This window comes from Semicossyphus pulcher, unplaced genomic scaffold (genome assembly GCF_022749685.1).
Source record: "Semicossyphus pulcher isolate SPU_LCO1_2020_fin unplaced genomic scaffold, fSemPul1.0.p SCAF_4, whole genome shotgun sequence".
Classification (NCBI taxonomy): domain Eukaryota; kingdom Metazoa; phylum Chordata; class Actinopteri; order Labriformes; family Labridae; genus Semicossyphus; species Semicossyphus pulcher.
In genome coordinates, this window is record NW_027211715.1 from 7219422 (window position 1) to 7235972 (window position 16551).

The 16551-nt window shown below is 39.9% G+C and overlaps 1 protein-coding gene across 1 annotated transcript; it reads right to left on the reverse strand.

Moving 5' to 3' along the window:
- Positions 1 to 2237: 2237 nt before the first annotated feature.
- Positions 2238 to 15738, reverse strand: s100p (S100 calcium binding protein P). Its single transcript, XM_069680509.1, is given in 6 exon segments — positions 2238 to 2786; positions 2996 to 3191; positions 3372 to 3542; positions 4792 to 4878; positions 9829 to 9847; positions 15636 to 15738. Coding segments are annotated over 6 exon segments (861 nt in total). The 3' UTR covers positions 2238 to 2501.
- Between the last annotated feature and the right edge of the window lie 813 nt (positions 15739 to 16551).

A 16551-nucleotide genomic window follows, 5' to 3' on the forward strand; every position in this document is an offset into this window, starting at 1 on the left:
CAGGTCTACCCCTTACTGAGGACACAGCTGGTGCCTTAAAGCTAGGGTATAACCTGACAGCAATCAACAAATCAAACACTGGAATCTGTGGCTGTTGGAAGCCTGTAAGAAGTCCATTCATCTTTTCATTTGAATTTGATCAAATTGACTAAATTGTCCACGTACCTACCTGCCTACGTGCACACACTCTGCAGAAAAATTATTATTAGAAAATTATGGCCAAAAGTCAGCGGACACATGGTGTCACACTTATATGAGCTTGTTGGACATCTTATTTCAAAACCTCATAGGCCTGCATGTAAGTTTGACCCTCCTTTGCAGCTTTAACAGCCACAACTCCACTTCGAGAGGCTGAAACACCTGAACACAATTACTAGCAGGTGTTTTAACTGATTTTTGGTCATACAGTGTAAATTTGATTGGATTTGGATCTCCTGGATCTGTTATGAGGCAGACCATCCAGCCAATCAGCGGGCCTGTCAAAACGTCAGTCATTATGAGACGTGGACATAATCCAAAGGGCATGGTATCAAACTGTGACACAAGCAAAATAAATGTGATACTAACAGTTAAAGGTCAAAAGTCAACTATTTATATCAGGGTTAACAGGCACATTGTGTTTATTTCATAGTACAATCATTCACATAACAAAGCACTTTTGTATGGAAAAGGTGAAAATAAATCAAAGGCAGCGTTGGTGTAATACCTGAGCTGTGAGTCAGCACTGCTCAGCCTGATTAAGCCCAGTAGTAGACATCAGCTTTTATTGGTTTTCTCTTGTGGAGGCTATTTCCTGTAATTGCTCTGCTTGATGCACCATCTGCACAATACTGTATCTGAAGCCTGCCACCAACAAATCCTCTGGGGTTTAACTTCAGCATGACAAGAGGAAATGAAAGAAAGGACTGACTGAAGCAGGTCATTTCACAGTGGAGTGAAGCAAAAATTGGTCTCTTTTTTATTTTAGGCACTTTGATGCAGTGGCATTTCAGAGCTAGGAATTATCCAAAAGTCGGTAAACCTTTGGAAGTTATAGCCAATTCTTTCATCTGTACACAGTAAAGCATTAGCAGCCCTTGTAACATATAGACTCAGATAGCCAAATGCACTTTTTGGTACAATGCTACAGTTTAAAGATTGATACATTTCAATACATTAGTTAAACATTTTTGCAAACACATTTGTTTGCTGTCTTGCTGATATTTAGATGTAAAGATTGATGCCACCCTCATGTCTGTATGCTAAATATAGTTACAGCCAGCAGCAAGTAAGCATAGTTCATCACAGAATTGGTAACAGTTGGGAATGGCTAGCTTATTGCAAGCTTTATGGTTGCAAGTAGGTAGAATTTTTGCTACAATGAACGTGTCAGATTAGCTGTTTCCCCTGTCCTTACAGTTTTAGTGCTGAGCTAAGCTTAAGCTAGCAAGCTGTTAGCAGTAGCTTCATATTTAGTGTCTCATCTAACTCTCACCAACAAAAAGGCCAAGTATATTTCCAACAATGTATAGATATTCCTTTAACATTTAGTTATCTAATTGTTTAGAATGCATTATATGTACCTAGCCACATTTTGTCACATTTGTAGAAATCGTTAGGAAATTGCTAACAGGCCACCAAAAGTAATGAAAATGGTTTCACAGATCATTAGATCCTCAGATAATCTCGAAGATCTCAGTTTCGCACTCTTTGGCGGCACGTTAATTAATTAATGGCAATATACAGTAAATGTACACATTCCAGATTCTAACTCTTGATTTTCCTCGCTGACGGTCGCTTTCCTTTTTAGACTGTTTGCCTTCATCTGAGCGTCGAGTTTGTTTCTTTTTCTTTGGATTTTCACTTATTTTTGAAGTTGTATCTGTAGTCATGGATCTTTTTTTTGTTTGTTCAGCCATAGTAGATTACTGTTTACTCGCAACACTTGCAGGGACTGGAAAAGTATTTTACTGCTTACTAAAACCACCAAAACAATTTCCTTGTATGTGTAAACTTACTTGGCAATAAACCCTGATTCTGATTCTGATTCTGAAAAGCAGCCGCTTAGCTCCACCCACCCTCTCTGGCAGACCAACAGCTGCTGGGTGATGGAAAATGCATCACTAACTGGGCGCCGGTTGTGATTTTTTCCATGAAAGTCGCACCAGACACCCAGTCCATAATAATACTGCAAATGCAAAGGCTTTCATCAGTGGGCCATAGGCTCAATCCCCATTGTGTTACATCATTTGGCGATAGATAATGACTTAGCAGATATTTATTAAATGAAAATCTTCAAGATTATCACTTTAAACCAGCCTCAGTTCATCTTAAAATCTGGCTTTCAATCCTTTTAAAATATATCTTGAAAGTTTAGATTGTCTGTGTTCATCTGAGAATCCCATCACTTCAGCTTTAACAGAAACACCACATCTAAGCTTTGCTTCGTCTTTGTCCTTCAGTATTGGCCCCGAGAAGCTGCTTCAGTTGTCCCTGCCGTGTCCATTTAACAGGAACTTCCTTCACCTCTTAATTCGACTTAGTCGCTCGCACATGATGGACAGGGATTGGGTCAGCTTCACCATGGCGATGATGATGGTTCCTCCAATCAAAGTGCAGGTTGGCCAGAACAGAGAGTGGAAGACAGCGACCCGACCGTAGATCTGGGTCAGGATGGCGCTGTCCATTCTGTCTGTCGGGTCTACGAAACACTGAACGGTGTGCTGAGACCTGAGGCGCTCCGAAATGTTCTGAACTACAACATGTGTGGCTGCATAGTCCTTACGGCACTTTGGGATGTAGAAACACTAAAGGAGAGAGAGAAAAAACAGATTTATTGTTTTTTATAGAAGTGGCTGTTCATGTGATTATGCAGGTGGCATTAAATCTAAAGTGATTTTGCCAGCCACCTTCCAGGACTGTAATGAAAATGCATTTCGGTCTGGTGAATTTTGATTCCCTCTTAACCAAAGCCAAACACCATGAAATAACCTCGGAGACATCAGCTGTGCAGTACCTCAGGATTGCTGTCCTGCGTCTCCTCGTTGTGAAACAGTCGCACCACCTTCCCTGTGGAGTTGAGGCTGACGTAGACCTGCAGACAGGGGTAGCGGGAAGTCTTCCAGCACTCTGCTCCACAGCTGTATGAACAGTTCACATCCCACACGATGGTGGAGTTCACAATGGTGCAGCTGGCCTCGCCTGTCCAAACACTGTAGAGAGAGAGCAATCTTTTACAGTGCATGCGGCTAACATACTTTCAGTGGTTTTCGTGACTAGTAAGCCACTGTGTGTGGATATGCAGATGAACACAAGTTTTTCATCATAGAATAAAGTCACAAGAAAAGAAAATGTATTCCCTGTCTCTAAGTGACCATGTCACCTGTGATTACCTGTCAGAGTAGGAGCGCAGTATGGTGATTCCCACGACAAAGTACATCATGACAGAGAGGAGGACCATGCTGAGGCCCAGCAGGATGGCTCTGTCCTCTCCTGCCCTCAGAGCGGTCACCGTCTTCCTCTTATCCAGGACGTCATATTCACGAATCTTCTGGTAGATGGATCTGAAAAAGTTTTACACACCTTTTAAGTTTAAAATGTATTCTCTTGTGTTGTGTTGTGTTCTCATAACCTTAGAATGATCCACTTAAATCTACAGAGGGAGTGGGTATAGTCCACAGAGCCATGTTTCTACAGTAGTCCAGAATGGACAAACTGAGGAGTAGGATCGGTTGAGGTGAGCTGTTGTCAGGTTTTATTTTGCAATCTCCACAAGATGTCACTAAATGTTGTTATGGATTATGGATTATCTGACCCCTTATGAGTCATTATGCTACATGAAATCCTAAAATAAAGCCTTGCTAGTTGATCCTGAACTGATCCTGAAGACTACATGTGATCGAACCCATGTGTTTTCTACCAACTAGCATGGGTCGGGTTCAAAATCCCTTTGACTTCTTTGAAATAAGTTCAGAAAACCCATGTATGTAGACTGGCCTACTGTTATTTTGTTTAAGCCTTCAATAATAAAAATGTTCTTTTAATGTAAACATTTATATGTTATAATAAGCAAACCTTTATTAATGTTTCTAACTATTATTATGCTCTTGAACTTCCTCCTGACACTATCACTATTACAGCACACACACTGCAACTGACTCCGGCGCCCTAAATCTTCAGCTCCTTTCGTCGCTGACTGTTTCCATTTATCTTTTACTCTTCAACATATCTGCACTCAGCCTCTATACATCAACCGACCTTTCAACTCACTTTTACCCTTCAACTGACATTTCAACAGTCACCGCTCACATACCAACTGACACCTCCACCATGTACAGTCCACACACTTCAACTGTCTCTGGTGCTTCCCCTTCAACTGAAAATGTTTTTTATTTCATTGTTTACAGTTTAACTGACATTTCAACTGCTTCTCTTTATTTCTCTTTATTATAATCTTACTTCTAACTCTCCAACTGTAAGTCAAACTTCTTTCAATTGTATACTCTTTCAAAATGAGGGGAACTAGTTCCAGTGCTAGGATACAAACAAGAAATGTGACTTCCTGCAGAGCTTACCCTTCAAATTAAAATTTCAATCACATTTCAAATCCTGCCAACATTTCACATTACACTTAAATTACTTAATTAACTTAATCTGCATGCCACAACATCTCACATGCATACAATTAAAAGTTTAAGAGATTTAACCTGTTAAAACATGTACAATTTTCAGAACACTTAAATTGTATTCAGAGAAAATGCATACATTTCTAGCAGAGCATATTTTTTGGAAAGGAAAGACAGTATTTAATACCTGCGATCACTTCCGCCATCTGATGCTTTACTTCCCGCCCACAGAAACATCCTATCTGAGGAATGAGGGAATTGTAGTCCACCGTTGCTGCCAGACGGGATGACCCAACTGAAATCAATATTATTGTACATTTTAGACGGTTATTCAAAACCTGCACAGATCCAACAAGATCTGACTTCTGCTTTCCTCACAGGCCAGGAGAAGTAGACCAGAAATACTACGGGCAATTGCTCATATCTACATACTGCCATAAATATGTTAAAACTCCATCAGGCTTAAAACTTTCAAAAGTTTATTTTTTTACATTGTGTACACTTTTTAAATGTTGTCAGTGGTTTAAAAAGTGAGCAACCTTACAGTGACAAAATTAGTTGCATAAAAAACAAGTCTGGCCAGCATTGACTAAACACTGGATGAACATACATCTCTATAGAGTTCATTTCTAACACAACAATGCTAAAAATATCACTTGTGCTTAAGTGTTCAGACTGTAGATAACATCAAAGAGGCAAGATGTATGTTCATATGTCATCAGCACTGAGCTCCAGCGTGCTCACTGTTATTTACAGCCCAGGATGAACAGGTCTCTTTCATCAGTCATCAATAAGACAGAGGTCACAGTACTGTCAGCTCAGGCAGATAAACAGGCCTCTTTAAGGATGTCTGTAACCTGCTCACTCTGGTTATATTCTCCCTCTCAGATTTCAGGTTTAGAATCCATGCAGAGCCCAAGTTAGTTTTCTCTGTCTTTGCAGTGTGGATTATTTGATTTGTTATACCATATACAATAATCCTTCAGTGTTACAGCATGTCAGCCTTAGGCACGTCTTCCTCTTGTGTGTGGAAAAACATGCAGTCTAAAATAAGTGTTGGTCTGACATAGTGTGTGTGCGCATGTGTCTTTCTTAAGAACGTGTGGGTTTAATTTATGTGTGACGAGTGTGTTGACTGACTGCATGCCTGACTGTGTGACTTTGACTGTTATATTTGTCTAAAGAGTTATCTCTGTAAACTAATGGAAAAACTCCTGTGAGACACGCACACATGAGATGGTATGTGGACGATTCGTCTTAAACACATAACAGTCATTCCTGTACAGTTTAAGACCTCCTGCACCAATGCTAAACACGGCGTCTTATAGAGGGTGACACTGTGAAGGTCAGACAACACTTTCACTCCACCAATGTTTTAAGCCTGTTCATAAGAAAATCAATTTCTTCTTCAGCTTCCAGCTTCCAAACAAAGCCAGGACCTTGCTTAGAAATACAACAAAGGAAGGCCAGAGGGCAGTGGGAGAGTGTAACTTAGAACACTTACATAAAAATATTGTTCTGCAGTACAAATTGAATGTAGCTATACTTTACTTGTGTAGCCCCAAAGAGCAGGGTGAATGCCTGTACCTGCATGGGTCTGCCTCCAAGTTATTATGCTTAAGTTCCATAACAGTGTCGAATTTAAAAGGACATTTATTTAAATGCTGTAAATGTATGATGTACTTCCCTTTATGCTATTATAGTTCTACTCCACCATGTTTCATCACCATCATCCAGCAGTGGTTGGTCTGCCACAGAGGGTAGGCGGAGCTAAGCGGCTGCTTTTCCGGTCTCTGCAAGTGTTGCGAGTAAACAGTAATCTACTATGGCTGAACAAACAAAGAAAAGATCGATGACTACAGATACAACTTCAAAAACAAGTGAAAATCCAAAGAAAAAGAAAAACAGTCGATGCTCAGATGAAGTAAACAGTCTAAAAAGGAAAGCGACCGTCAGTGAGGAAAATCAAGCGTTACAACCGGAGCCAAGCGAAGACTTCTAGTTATCTGAGATGTATGCGCCCGCAATTGCCTTTTATCCCCATAAGGTGCCGCTGAATAGAACGAAACTGAGAATTTCAAGATTATATCTTTAAGTAAAAGAAAAAAAGTTATTTTGATAGTGACAGTTTAGCAGCATACTAGTTCAGACAGTATTAACTTTGTCCCAATCAATACTGTTACAGAGGAATAAAGGTGCATTCACACACACACAAATACACTGTGCTCATTCTCATTCAGTTTGTGTGCATTTAATCAGATCCCTTTCTCCTGTGTTTTTCAGAAGAGTGCATGAATGCCATCTTTAAATTAATCACTAAGTGCCCACTACAAAACCCCTTCAAAGTTAATCTAGTGACGCAACCATGCTAATTCACACTCAGTAAACCAATATAGCCTGAAGAACCGTCAATACTAATATTGTTTTTCTTTAGATTGACTATTCTGATGATGACGTAAAGCTGCTAAAATAAAATCAGGCTGTGAAGAGAGACATGAAATAAAACAATCAAAAGACCAAAACATCAGGAAACTTTTTACAGCAACACCTGGCGACTTAGGCAGAAGTGACAGCACTAAATATTGACTGAGGCATGCTCCACTACACACAGACACGCTCGGTGTGTAAAAGTAAAGAGCCATGATTGATGGACCACCTGACCCATGCAACAGTCAATATTTACTTTTCCTGAATGAAGGATGATGAACTGATGCACCGTTTCAGACTTTGAGCCTTTAAGCGTAGAGGAGCTCTTAGCTGCAGCTTAGTGACTCCATTGAAACACATGCAGGTGATAAGATGCTCAGTGGTGGGAAATGTCAACACAGGTAGTGATGGAGCAAAGTTAAAGAGCAGTGGTAATCACCTGCTGGTTGAGGCCCCACCAAGGGGTCAGAAGATACATCTGAGAGTACCAAAATGGGGAACAAAATATATTTTGGCTTCAGTGCTGATGATAAAATACAGGATAGTTTGACGTTTTCAGGCCTCTAAAAGCTATCGAATTGAGACAATCAGAGAATTAAACAAAGAATGGAAAAGCATTCCGTCTTCCCAGGTCATCAAATATCAATGCACTGTCACAGATGCACATGGTAGCACCAGTTTTCTTCCTTTCAAACACATGGTTGGCTGTCTACCTAGTTATGTTGAGTCAAAATAACCTTTGGTTTCACACTGTACTTGCACCCAGGTCCCCTGCAATGAAGTCCTGTATTTTACCCTACAACCCCCTCAAGCATTTTATTGGATAACTGATCTACTGCGTGACTCAGAACAGTTGCTTGGAGCATCTAATATTGCAGCAGATAGGTATATATTGAATGTAAGCCTGGTGCATCTCATGCAGCACCAAAGGTTACCTTGTGCATCAGGGCTGTGACAAAGTGTCGGAAAACAGGCTAGTCAAGCAAACACTTTCACCCCAGAGACCAGTGTTTGTTGCCCATTTGAAACCAAAAATCACGGTTGAAACTAAAATCTTTTCCTAAACCTAACCTGTGAGTTTTGGTGCCTAACCAAACTGCAACCCTTTAACAACATAACCATGTGTTGGATCAGCATGTTTCTTCCACAATGTATTGTGCATTTACATGTGCCCTTGCATCATGGTCATTTCACGATCAAATTTATTTTGTTACTTGTAACCTTCCAGTAAAACTTAATGATTATTAAAGTAGCTCAAGCATTAACATAAGTATGTAATTGTATCAAAGAACCTGCCTTATTTTATCTGATTATATTGCAGAAACAAGATAAGTTCACTATATGCTGGGTACAATTCTATCTATTAATGCAGGTGTTGTAACGTTCTGCAGTAAATGAGGGCAGCAGGTGGATCCAAAACAAAACACATAAGCTGAAAGAATCATCAGACTTGGTTCAATCTGATGAAAAGTGGCCCAGTAACAACATCAAATCTCTTACTTTAGGACGTTTTTGTAAGAACTAAATGACTAGAATGATGATGAAATGGAGCTTACCTTATTTCCGACGATGGTGTCGGACAAAAGTCAAGGCTCAGACTGTCGGAGCAGTTGTCCCCTAACATGGCACATTGCACTTTACAGCACCTCCACCCATCGACTCGTGTTTATCTTTATCCAAACTACTGCTTTCTTCTTATGCACATAATAGTTCAGACTGCTGCCTGACAGTTGGCTCTTCAGCTTAAAGCTTGGCAAAAAGGATATTCATTTCTGTTTTTCTTCTTCTTCCAATGTCACTACCTATAAAGAAGCCTTGTGCTATATTTCCAAGGAAAAAAGAAAACTTGTTGATTGTTTCAAAAAGGTTCCTAACCGAGTGACAGTAGGAATTTGATAATAGATTATTTTTAGCTGAAAGCAAAACCAATAAAAACTGAGAAAAAATTAAATACCAGTCAATAATGATCCATTGTCTTAATCTACAAGTAATAACCCGTAAGTCTTTGTGGCTAGATAAGCCTTGTTACTTTGTTATTGACTGGTGTTCTGTCTGAGGTTTCAGGTCTCTATTACAGCAGTTTAACTGAGGTCAGCCCATCTGCATCAGTCACTGTGGATGTGGGAGGAGGCTGGGCTGTGTAAATATGGGTTGAAGTTTGGACAAAGGGGAGAGACATGAGCATTAAAGTCTGATATTCTCTCCATTCCTTCTCAAAAACAAGTTAAAAAAATGTTAACATTGGAAAAAGCCAAGCTAGCAGTTTTGCTAGCTTCCCAGCTTTACGCCAAGCTAACAGCCTGCTTGTTGTGTCTTAAAGGAGAAGTTCAGTATTTTTAAACCTGGGCCTATTTTTTACAAATTCCGGTGTTAAAATGACTCATAGGAACAAAAACTTTTGGAATCGGTCCAGTGGATGTCCTCCGGCGTAGCCGTGATACTTCCGCAATGGCTGCAACATAATCCCCTAGGGCAATTGCGCCCGATCAAAGTACGTCCACTAAAAGTGCTTGTTTTTGCCATTGACAGGCTCAGATTGTTACTCCAAGTGTTCGACAACATTACAGAAATGAACCCTACAAAGATCGTCCTTATATTAAAGAGTAAGATCCTTTTTGTGTAGCCAGAAACAGAAGTCTTACTCAAGGAGAAGTCTTGCTCTGAAATCTCGCGGGTGGTGAGATGTTACCGGAACAGGATGGTGGAAACGTGAGTAACTCTTAACTGAATAAGTATATTTTTCAAAATGTGAAACTTCTTTAAAGTCAGGAGAAGATTGTAGGTATAAAAAATAAACTATGGTTAGGTTGAGGCAACTGAAATGCTTTATATTTTAAATGTATTGGGGTTACAGTTTCTAGGAAGGACACAATAATCTTACTACCTTCTTTGCTACATGAAGGACTCACTACTTCCTGCTTGGGCATCGCCACTGGACATAAACATCAACCAGAATCGACCAGTATGGATTTAATTTATACAGGGCTTTGGAGACTGGACAAGACCTAAAGGGTTAATACTGTAGTTAAAGTTATCTGGTAGCTAGAAAGGCAACTCAAATAAGATGTTAATATTTCTGTGTGTGCATGACTTTTACTGTTTGCTAACACGTTAGCTGTACAGTTTATGCCTGTGAGCTTGTTGTCAAATTCTAATGTCCTTCGGTGTTGGCCCAATTCAAATTCAATGCCTGTGAAGAGCACAACTGCGGGCTGCTAAACCAAGACAATGACAATTATACAATGTGCACAAATTGGACCATGATGAGAGTAGTTTGAGTGAATATCATCACAGTCTGCTGCTACCGTATTTCAGCGGTTGTGCCAGAATCCAGTTTGCATTGCCAGCCGTTATCTAATGTCTGGCAGGACTCCCCTGTGGTCGCTGCAGCCAGAGACACACTGCCTTTGACCTTTCAAAGGATGACAGATATCTTAAGTAATAGCTTTGTCTCTATGAGCGTGGTGTTTCAGTGTCTAGTTGCCCATTTATGTACCAAAGGTATGCCATGCTGGTTTTAAAGAAATGTGTAGATGGATATGTTAGCTGAGAAAGAATATAAAAAGTAATAATCTATTGTCATAGTGTTTTGTGAGTGGATGCATATGAACTTCAGCTGTAACTTTAACATCTGTTATTACTAATATAGCTATCATTCAAGTCTATATGTGTTTCAGATGGCAAGGGCACTTGGCCCTATACGTGTCTTGTTATATAGTGTGAGCACTAATAAAAAGACTATTTATTCACCTTTCTTACACCTGTTTTAAAGGTCATGGGCAGCAAGTCTTGTGCTCTTAAAACCACAAAAGGAATGCTCTCTGTTGTGGTCAACATCCTCTCATGTCCCCTACTGCATCTTTAGATATCAATATAGCCACATACCACACCTCCAAATACATTCACACACACACTCACACTTGCTGGCTTCATCTCAAGCAGTTCATGAGCTAAGCCACTTGTCTCTCTTTGACGACGTAAATCTAACAGCTTTCCTGGAAGGCGGGGCGGTCGGGCATGGTGACGGCACAGGTGCAGCCATTCTCTGTGGCTCATAGACGCACAGGCATGCCTGACCACACACACACACCCAAACACACACCCACTCACACACAAAGAGTGTATCTCAGCACTGATGTCATGGTACAGTTTCTGAAAGGTTATTTGGATGGCATGTGTTTCACTGTGTGTTGTCAGCAGTTGTCATTTGCCCCTTGACTGACGACAAGTGGACAGTGAGAGTCTGACGCAGCTGTTCAGCCTTGTTTAGAATCAAAGAGTTCCAGTACAGCTTATAAAATAATGCCACAGCGAAGTACAGTAAAATCAATTCTAAATTGATTCAAAGAACTACCACCGTCACTTCCCCCCTCACATTACATACTGGTTACAACCCAAGGCAGGCAGTTAAATCTAGTTGGAGAAACTTCCACCCATATTACCACCACTAAGGTGCTGGTGGAGCAGCTGAGGATAAGCTAGCGCACCAGAATGTGACTGTACTGTACTGGGCAGCAGCCTCCAGGTGTTAATGTGTGTAATGCCTACTGTACACTAGAAGACTTAAGAAAGACTTTAGAAGGACTTTTAAAAGACTGAAGCCTGAAACCCTCTGACATTTTAAGACAGTTTAGGTCACAGACTGTAAGACTGTGCAAAGACTGCGTATCTTAAAGGGTCACTGTTTACAGACTACCACTAGTTTTAGATAGCTACCTGGGGTCCGTTTCACAAAGCAGGTTTATTGAAAACTCTGAGTCTGTTAACCCTGAAATGAGGGAAACTCTGAGTTTTCCGTTTCACAAAGGGAGGTAACTTAAGCTCTCGGTCAGTTACCGTAGTAACAGACTCTATGAAACTAACCTGGTCGCGAGCAGGTTTTCTTCAGGAAACTCCGAGTTTCGCTCTGTCTCCTCCCTCTAGAATATAAAACCCTCATTCTACTTCCTCATTCATTCAGCCCGTCTCACGCGTGTGTTTGAGCGGTTACCGAATTAAAAGAAGAAACGTTGCGTCTCTGTGCTGCTCTGACCGCTTTGCAAAAGTCTTTTATAATTATGATAAAAAAAAATCAAAAGACAAATCTGTGTCAAAGTCATCATTTTTAGATTTTCCACCACCACTGCCGAGAGCGCTCAGATAAGACTCCGTAAGTTATTGGATTTTTTTATTTATTTAAACTAACACATTCAGTTTAATCAACATGAATTATAATGTATGTGAAGTCAGCATCATGTTAGGGATAAAGCGAATGCACATTAAAACAGCCACTGACTGATTTTTCATTAGTTTAATATTTAAAATATTATTGAAGTGCTTCCATGTATGTTTTTCTCCCGCTGGATTGCTCCTAAATTAATATAAATTTTAGCTTCCGGTCGTGATTAAGTATTAAATAAATAGACCAGTTCAAACTTGCAAATTTACTTAAGCAGCAGTTTCTTCCCACGCCGCTTCTCTCTCTTTTGCAGCTGCAGCCGTGTTACTTTATTTTTCTAAAAACATGCTCGTATTCGCTGAACGTCCGCATGAGGATTTCGAGCTCCCCTGGTGTGACGTAGGAGGACCTCTTTTTGTGTACCGTTGCCATGGTGAATCGTGGTTTCGGGGCTCCATTAATGCTGGCTTTTTACAGTCAGCGTGCACGCACTAAACTCTGGCTGAACTTACTCAGAGTTGATTGAGCTAACTCTGATCAGCTGTTCTGGAACCGAAAACTCAGAGTTTTCTATCTCAGAGTAGATCAACTCAGAGTTCAGGGTTAGACTCAGAGTTTGTTGAACCTGCTTTGTGAAACGGACCCCTGCTCCGATAGCAAATTTACAAGAAGAACCTTGAAACAGTGGAGCAGATAGGGAAGCAGCTTTTTCTTTTTCAGCCTTCCTGTGTGCAGTAGTTTGTGTTGTCTGCTGTGATTGAGACTGTAACGTTAGCTAGGTTAGCATTGCAAGCCAGCAGGTTGCTAGCTCGGCATTCCCTTCCTCCTAACTTTACACTCACCGGGTGACTTTGTCCTAACTGCTAGCTAACGTTGAACTATTGAGCATCCATAATGATGAATTTTCTGTTAACTCATTTAACCCCTTGTGTGTGGTGACTTGTGCCAGCCCAGATTCCTATATGTATATCTACCTGGTTTGCTACTTCCTATTGGTTGTTGACACAGCTCATGAAACTGGACTTCACAATTAGCATTAGCAAAGACTAAAGCTTATGACAATGTTAAAAATGTTGATTTTATTGGTGGCCTCTGTGTTTGCAGCTTATCTCCACTCTCGGTCAGTGGACACACACACACACACACACACACACACACACACACCTGCAGCTCTTTATACATCCACGCCACAAACAGAGAGCAGAGGAGAAAGATGGAGACAGGGATGTAGCCTTGTAGCTACACACTGTGTGCTTTAAGCTGCCCAATAAGAAAATAGATAAGAAATTAGAAAGGAGGAGGAGACCACTGAGTTTTTTATCAACGAAGAATTCATTCCCCTTGGAGATAATTTCTAGTGGGGCATACATAATGAATGAGATGGGATTATTTATGTATGAATCTTTATTTATTTATTTTACAAATCTGTTAATATGTGTTCATTGTCTTTTAATGTTAAAGCTGTGTGTGCAGATTGATAAGGTAATTTAAATACTAGTATTGTATCAAAGTTTATCAGTGTCATATTGTGTAACCCTCGTCCTGGGAAACCGGAGAGCACAGGCAGATAGATAGACACAAGGGGATCTGGAAAGACAGTGTGATACAGTAGTTAGCATCAGTGTTGGCTTGTCTGAGACATATAGCCTATTGTTGTGAGTGTTAGAATAAGTGCTAATGGACAAGGACAAGAGACAGCTGCTGTTAATGGTCGAGACCAGACTTTGTGGCTCCCCACATTGAGGTGCCGTTAATGGAATGATACAGACTGCTGGGAAGACATTATATCAAATTAGCAAGTGTATTACAGTTAACAGTAGCTTGACTGACGACATCGGTGTAGGTCAGGGGTTCTCTAACTTTTTGGGGCCAGGGACCCCTTAAAGGGAAGAACATTTTCCAAGGACCCCCTCATAATCGTAACCCTCATTAAGCATGTGCTTACTACCATTTGCACTCTTAGATGCCATTGGAACTATTTGTATTGTAAAACGTATCAACCTAAATACTTAAGACCTGTTTCATATGATAAACAGAAAAACATATCAATTGAATCATGATATACTTTAAAACAGAGGCTCATTCTATTTAAAATTCTTGTGGACTCAACTTGACAGCATTTATACTTTCATGTACTCGATCTTTAAAGCTTTCAGAAAATTAACAGCAAGACAGCTGCAGGAACGGTTCGTTGCGACCTGAGTGAGTTGAGTGATTCATGACAAATTGACTTGATGTGTCACAATCATGTCAGTTTCTATTGGTACGAAGCTAACGTGGGGGAGTAACTGACACAATATGCTTGTTTCATTGGTGCAAATGGTCCTCATCTGTAGACATGCAGTTTTGAATGATACAGCACAATTTTATAATTTTTTATAGATTTACTATTACTACTTTGTGGAGCCCCAGGCTATGGTTTGTGGCCACACACACACACACTTTGAGAACCACTGGTGTAGGTAAACTGAATTATTATGAATATGTTTAAACTGTAATGGCTTATAAAAAAAATGTTTTTAAATAATATATTTTTTTAATGTATTTTTCATCTGTTTTTGTTTACTTTTGGAGGGGCATTGTCAATAACATGTTTTTTTATGTTAAAAGGGTGAACATGTTGAATAATAACATTAGCTTATCATCGTCTACCCTTCCAGGAGACACAGCATCATTAACATTCATTAACATTCATTTGTTGTCAGTTTTCTGACCACATGATGGATGTCCTCCTATGCACAATAATATTCTCTTTTTTTAACTTTACTTTATTTCCCACAAACTGGCAAAAGCTCCAGCTAACTATAGTCGCTAACGCTTTGCGTGAGCATATTTGGGTTGGGCAGGTAGTGTACCTTAGTTTTTTAGAGCTTTTCAATTAAAACAGTCGCCTGCTTCCACCAATGCTTCTAAGAGTATTAACAATGAACCAAAACATTAAAGTTGCCATGTTGCTTGGTGTACCAAAACAACAAGCGGAAAGTGCTCCATAGATCTAATGATGCTAAAGTGCTCCATAAGGGGAACTGCATGCAGTAGTAGTTCTCTTAGTCACAATGAGCAACATGTTTCACACTATAATTATCCGATCCATTGTCTAACATAAAGAATATTTAAAGCAAATTAGATAAACATTGTTGATTTTAGCTTTAAAAGCAGAGGTCTCATGTGTCTCCAAATCATGCCATCTTTGCTATACACATAGAATAGCTATATAGAATATTAATGTCCCCTTTTTACAGAGCTTTTGGATGTTTTGTCCTAAATTCTTGAGGAATGACGAAAAGCTTTGTCTGTACAACATGTACACAAACATGCTGGCAATGAGCTTTTAAACCACCAAAACCAAGGCGTTTACGTGATTGCGAAAGAGACATAAATATTAAAGCTTCACCATAATGTCATCTTCTCTCAAACTGTCATTCTGTCAAACTGTCCAAACTCACCTTCAAAGGCTGCTGAAGTCAAAAATGTTGCAGGCTGCAGGTGTTCATTTTATATTTTAATCCCATGGCATGTAAAGAAGTGTCCTCTATGCTGAGCCAACATGTGACGGTCTGTCTACCAGGGGCAGAGCAGCCCACAGCACACCTCCCATTCTGCAGACTGAGGAACAACCATAACAAGCACACTGCCCCTCACTGCCCACACTAATAAACACTAAGTGATGATGGTTATAGTCTTTGTGATTTAGGGAAGAGAGGCAGTGTTTGGTGTGGGAAGGAAAGAGGAGAAGGAAAAGGAGGAAATTGAAGACAGAGGGAGAAAGTACAACATTTTAGGGGACGGACTAAATAACTTGAAAAATTAACACTTATGATAAAGAAGTTATATATGTAATATGAAACATTCTTCCACAAAAACAATTAATTATAAAGTATGGTTATGATGGCTCAAAATTACCAGCAACGTTGGAGGGGAGCTTGACCAATGATCCTCACTACTACTCACTAGTTCTAGCTACCTGCTGCGGGAAACAAAGTTGATGAGAACACTGGAAGTTAACCCAGACGGTAAAGCTGTGAGATGTAAAAGTAAAAGATTGAGATCAGAGATGTTAAAATATTCAGAAGAGCTGAAGGAGACTGGAGAGTTGAGTAACAATTTTCAGTTTTTTGGCCCTGCACATATCAGTGGTTCAGCTTTAGGGTTAAATAATTATATTTATGCTGAACTTGAGGCCATACAACTTGGATTTAGGAACGATCTACCTATCCTAGCAGCCTTACACATTTTGATTTGCACTTTAAATAACACCCCCCTTGGAAAATTAACTGAGAGGTTCATCTGGCAATTCTATGGTACTTTAAGACAAGACAAACTGAGATCACGTTAGATCAAAAATCTCAAACCAAAAGACAA